General features: G+C 52.9%; 1 protein-coding gene across 1 annotated transcript in view; it reads right to left on the bottom strand.

The window, feature by feature from the left end:
• Positions 1-5,702, bottom strand: part of ACOT8 (acyl-CoA thioesterase 8) — a 7,276-nt gene extending 1,574 nt beyond the window's left edge. Inside the window, exons 1-6 of the mRNA XM_063297899.1 lie at positions 5,567-5,702; positions 4,661-4,797; positions 1,767-1,992; positions 1,170-1,327; positions 193-384; positions 3-103 (exon numbers count right to left, since the gene is read on the bottom strand). Coding sequence (XP_063153969.1) covers positions 3-103; positions 193-384; positions 1,170-1,327; positions 1,767-1,992; positions 4,661-4,797; positions 5,567-5,682 — 930 coding nt within the window. The 5' untranslated portion in view covers positions 5,683-5,702. The remainder of the gene's footprint in view (positions 1-2; positions 104-192; positions 385-1,169; positions 1,328-1,766; positions 1,993-4,660; positions 4,798-5,566) is intronic.
• Positions 5,703-6,000: the final 298 nt, after the last annotated feature.

The following is a 6,000-nucleotide window of genomic DNA, read 5'->3' as shown; positions in this document are numbered from 1 at the left end:
GCAGGCTGCTCCTGCACGCGGATTACCCCTTCCTGGGCACAGCTGGCCGCCAACACGCCATCTCTGCGCCACAGGCGGCCGTGCACCAAGCCCCGGCAGCCACCTGGATGGGGAGGAGAAGAGGATGAGAGAAGCTGAGCACAGGTCCCTCCTGCCTCGCTACCCCCATCGCAGGCAGGCAGGCGCACTTACCAGCCCAGGGGCTCTCGCACTCGTAGAGCATCCAGTGGTCCGCCCTGAAGGGTGCATGGAACCACATGGAATGATCGAGGGAGACCATGAACCTCACTGTGTGGTGCCGGTGGGGCAACAGGGCTGTCCCCAGGAATGAGTAGTCAGAGATGTAGGCAGCGACGCAGCAGTGCAGCTTCATGTCGCATTCGCCTGCAATGGAAAGGCCAACGCTCAGCCATGCCCAGCATTGCCTGAAGGAACAGCAAGAGAGCAGACGGGGGGCGGGGGAGTAGGCTGGGCTAGTGGAAGAGGCAACGTACATACCAAGTGCCCTTTTTGCCTAGGCGGTCTTGGGCATATATTTGGTGCAATATTTGTTATCCATCCCAAGTCCAAAGCTTGAGCAGTTCATGTTAATTAAAAATCAGTAAACCAACCCAATGCTCCTACCATAAATCTCACAAAATCACCGGCAACATAGAAAACGTGGAGAAACAGCAAAATGCCAGTCTCCAAACGCCTGACAGTCAATGCCTTCACTGCCACCCTAAAACAACTGGGGGGGGGGGGGAGGAGATTCCACGAGGATGGGGCAGCTGCTGAGATAGCCTGACCCCAGGCTCCCACCCCTCTTGAACAGGCCTTGAGGGGGGCAGATTCATTTGGGAGGAGGAGGTCCCTAGGCCCAGCACTGTGCCTTGTACTCGGAGCCTTATCCATACAAATCCAGCGCCTGACGTCCTCCTTCCAAGGTGGTCCTCACCTGCCAACAGGAATGACCACAACTGGCACACCAGCAGAAGACCTGAGATGCCCATCCTGAAGGAGGTGCTGCCCTCCTGAAGGAGACATGCAGGAAGAACTAAACGGAAAGAGCTCCCGACTTCCAGCGCATTCAGGTCTCCTCATTCCACAAGACTCCTCTGCCGCAAGTTAATTCTTCCCCCTCCTAAGATCACCCAAGAGCAGGGCACGAGGCAGGGCACGGGCCTTACCAATGTAGCCCTTGGCACGCACCCAGAAGAGCTGCTTGGGTTCCTGCGGGTTCTGGTGAAAGAAGTCGGGTGGATTCACTGGCTTCATCTCAATGGGGACTTCCTGGGCCAGCATTTTTTGGAGCCCCTGTCGGTATCTCTCTAGAAGGTTTGGGTCCCTTCGGAAAAAAGCAGGTGCCGGCATGAGAGGGCTGGGAGCCACGGGGACTGCGACAGCGCTGCACTTTCTGCCAGAGGCACAGAAAAGCAGGTGGAGGCTGCTCCTCACTGTGAGCGGCAGCAGCCTCAGCTCAACTTCTGAGGCCCAAGATTCTGCATCGCTTCCAGGAGACAGCCACACGCGTAGCCTGATACGTTCCCGGCTGCCAGGGATACAAGAGCCTCCAACTAATTTTGAACCGAGAGCAGAGGAGAGCTAAGCCCAGGACCAAGGACCAGTTCCAACATTCCTGGATGGGGAGGCTGTGCTGTCCTCCCTGGGCAGCCAGGAGCAGCAGGGGGCATCTCCCAGTGAAGCCTGCTGCTTCGCGCGCTCCATGTCCCAGGCGTGCTGTCTGCCCAGTGCAGTAGCAAGCCCCATGCCTCCCAGCCCCTCACCGTAGGTACTTCTGGATCAGCTGCTCCTGAGTCAGCAGTTCTTCTGGGAGAGGCACAGCCGGCATGTGGAACTGGTGCTGCACAGGGCTGGCCTGAGCCTGCTGGAAGGAAGCCTGGCAAATGAAGATGGGCTTCCCGTGCTGGATGGCCTTGACTGAACGCACGGAGAAGCTCCTTCCGGTGTGGGGGCGCTCCACCTGATACAGAACGGGCACGGTGGGGTCTCCTGGAAGCCAGAAGAGCCTGCAGTGAGACTCCGGTTGTCCTGGCCAAGGAAATCCCTTGGTTGCCAGGAGAATAATCCCTGCTCTTCCCTTTCTCTTCACTCCCTCTTTGTCCTCAAGGAGCTGGCAATCCTCCAGCTGCCGTCCCCCCGTCATTCGCTCTCACGAGAAAAGCCTGGCTGGGTTCACCCGCAGATCAGGCTAACGTAGGGCTGGCAGGTCGCGGTTTGTGTGTTGCAGGAGCCCAGCTTTCATTTCTACATGTTGGATGAACTGTCCTCTCACTTCATATCATAATATGATCATTGGTTTCTTAGGTACAGCATGATATGTGAATCCAGAACTTCTCTTTTGTTAACCCGGGTGTAGGGCTTAGCTTGTTTTGTATACCAGCCATAAACCTGTAAATAAACTATGTTGGGTTCATCCGAATGATATTTTCTCTGCCCTGCCCTCACCAGCAAAGCTGGAATCTTTTCTCCCTGGTAAGTTGGGCTCTGTCAAAACTGAACAGGGAATGATGCGCTTTTCACCAACAGTGCCTGTTAGAATCTGATCTGGCTAAGTATGGAAAAAAAATATCCTTGTCATCCATACTCACAAAGACACACACACACACTCACACACAGTCAAGAAGTCCATACCAGGCCACCCATTTAAAAAAACAGACTACAGCATATTTACATTTTACTTTAGCTTAGCACATTTTGTTAACCCAGTCACTGTGCTTTATGAACCATGCTTTACAGCTTCATATGTTGTACAAACCTAATTGTTAAATCTGAACCATGATTTGTCAAATAATTCTTGATTATTCAACAAATTGTGGCTTAGATTTAATCAAATTACACAGCTGGATCATTACACATGCTAAATTCAGTTTGCAGAGCATAATTGTTCCATCCCCTTAATCTTCTATGCCCAAACGAATACACCATATAAATGCTTAACGTGGGCCTGCCTCACCCAGCACAAAACAGCACCTCCTGGAGATCCGGATGGCTCCAATCAAGTTAGCCTTTCGCAAGGCTCTGAACAGACCTGGCTGTCTCGCCAGGCATTTTGGCCAGGAGGTTAGGCAAGCTCTGATTATGATGATGTGAGTTTCTGTGACTGGGGCTAACCTTCTAACCCTGAGCTCCGTGAGTTATATGTTTTTGCTTTAATCGTTATACACCGCCCAGAGTCACTGTTGCAAAATGGGCAGTCATAGAAATAATTTAAATAAATAAATAAACTGGCCAAGACCAAGGCCGGCACCCCACAATTGAACAACATACTACCTACTCTCCTTATCTGAGCATGTTCTTCAATATTAATAGTAGCCATCGTTAAAATTGGATTTTATGGAATGGAATGGAAATTGGTTCTATCCAGTTCATAATTGGATAGAACCGCTTGAGGAGTTGCCTGGAGGTTCAGAGGAGGAGTAGACAGTTTGGAGATGTTTAAACAGACAGTGCGCTGGTTTGGCCAGAACTAAAGATTATATGGAAAAATGGGGGTTTCTCCCTGAGGGCAAGGATATTTGCTGCAGATGAGGCAATATTCAAACAACTACCCATCTTTTACAGTGACCTTTGGGACCAACACGTACACAGTGACTTCTTGATCAGAAACACCTCTGCCATCAATGTGGCCCAGCACTGGGCTAGAGTTATATAAATTTTATGTTTTTATTAATGTTTTTAACTTTTTAACTTTTAATTAATACTTTCCCACTTTCTATTTCCTGCACTTCTGACACGAGATGAGACAAGCATGTCCTGCTCATCCAGCCACGACATACCAGGGCTACTTAGACACGGCAAGATGGAGCCCCAGCTAAAAGACATTCAATGTTTATTAGTATGGATTTGGGGAAAATTATGAAAAAAGGGGAGAGAGGAATGGCAATCCTAACAGCAGAAAACGGGACCTCTCTAGTCAGAAGCTGCCTCCCTCCACCTGTTTACTGTTCAAGTAAACCACCAGGGAGGTACAGACTCCACTACACTTTTCCGGTAGGTTTTCTTGGATTTTTAATTGGCCACTGGTAGTACTGCTTCAGGGTTTTTACCCTGCTCACTCTGTGACATCATTCCTCCTCTTAAAAGACTAGAATTTTGTACAAAGCAAACAACACAAAAATGCAGGCTTACTGTTAATCTTTTACAAGTATGCTATACAGCTAGAGTGCTGAAAAGTTTTAGGCCAGTATTACCACCTGAACAAGCCAATCTATACGCCTGCTTTTAGACACACTAACACTTGATCACAGGGCAGCCAAACACGCTTGCCCAGGGAAGAAGTTTATCACTGCTGTGAAAACCTTTATCTTGAGTGGGATTCACAGAATCCTACGGATGAAGGGACCTTGGAGATCTTCTAATCCAACTGGGCAGGGGCCCAGTACAGCAATCCTCACCCCATCCCAGACAAACAGCTGTCCAATCTTTTCTTTAAAACTTCCACTGACAGAGCACCCACGACTGTTCCACTGCTTAATGGGCTCACAATCAGGAAAGTCTTCCTCATTTCACTTTGGATCTCCCTCCGCAAAGCCTCCGGCCATCAGTGCTGATTACAAGCAGAATAGTTCCCAGGGCCCTCCTTTAAGTCTGACTGCCCCCCCCCCCCGTTGAACAAGATGAACCCCCCACCCCTCCCTTTCCAGAAGCTGTTAATTACCTGCCCTCACAAAGTAGCAATGTAGCGAGTGGACTTCCAGGTCCTCTGTCACGGCTTTTGCTGCTGCCACCAGTGCCTGGCCCACTATCTGCCCGCCAAAGAGTCGCTGCGTGACTGGCACCCAGTAGTGTCTTCCCCTAAATTGACGAAAGGAGGAGAGTTACGGCTGCCCCACAGCTACTACCTGCCTTTTGGGTTTCATACCTATGACAGCAGAAGCCTCCTCAGGTGGAGCTTCAGGGAGAGTGGGCAATGCAGGCCTGGGAGGCTGGTGGCAGGCCTGCAAACTCCACTCTCCCATGTGCAGGACCAAAGGCCGGATCCGAAACGCCAGCCCGGCCGCCCCACAAGCAGATGCTGCGTGCCAGCCCCGGGCCTCCATTGCAACTGTATCAATAGGTGGAACTAAGTGGTGGAGTCAGGAGGACAAAGTTGGTAACACAGAGGACGGACTGAGGAGGCACACCCTCTGCGGGAAAGTAGGGCTTCGGTCCTGGAAGTAGTTCCTTTTATTCAACAAGTAGTTAGGACAGCAGGCTGTCTGTGGGAGTTGTTAGCTACTAACGACACTTAGTATAAATGAACCTGCGACTCGTTATTATTGGAACAGACCCTGAAGCAACAGCGATCAGAGCCCGGGCCCAGTTTCTACGGCTGGACCAGCAGCCGACCTCTGCCTGCCCCCGCGGGCCAGGTGGCTGCTCCCGGCCTTGATTCGCGAGGCAGACGCGGAGCTGCCGGCATTTGACGCGCACTCTAATGGCGCGGCCCCGATTTACAAAGAGGCAAACCTCTCGGCAGGCGACTTCCACAGCTGCAGGGAGGCAGAAACTCGACAGGGCGAGCCTCCTCCTCCCGCCACTCCCGGGAGAGGCACCTGCCGACCCTCGCCCCCGCCCCGCTGACCGGAAGAGGTCCACGTCCAGAGGCTCCAGGTGCAGGACGCTGGTGATCAGGACGCTGCGGAGGTCCCCCGGCGGATCTCGTCCCTGCTCGGATTCGGGGCCCGCGGAGGACGCCATCTTACTAGTCAGGTGACCAGGCCCGGCCAGAAAGGACTCTCTCTCCTCGGTCGGCTTCGGCGCTTCCGCTTCCGGTCACAACGTGAAGTTGGTGGGCGGTGGCGCAGACGCTCATTCGATTGGCCTTCTGGCGCGTCCATCTTGCGTGCCTGCCTCGCGTGCCCGCCTTCCCATTGGTCGAGCAGCTGCCAATCCAAGCGCGTGATGGTGGGCTCCTTGCGAGGGGCGGGAGCTGGCTGTGGTCCTCTTGGGGGCAGAGTTGCCCCCCTGGATCCGCAGTGGCGGGAGGGAGGGGGCGGGCTGCGCCATACCGCGCCG

Source organism: Candoia aspera, chromosome 3 (genome assembly GCF_035149785.1).
Source record: "Candoia aspera isolate rCanAsp1 chromosome 3, rCanAsp1.hap2, whole genome shotgun sequence".
NCBI classification, from domain to species: Eukaryota; Metazoa; Chordata; class Lepidosauria; order Squamata; family Boidae; genus Candoia; species Candoia aspera.
The sequence above is the reverse complement of the archived record's forward strand: the minus strand, read 5'-3'. Positions and strand labels throughout refer to the sequence as shown.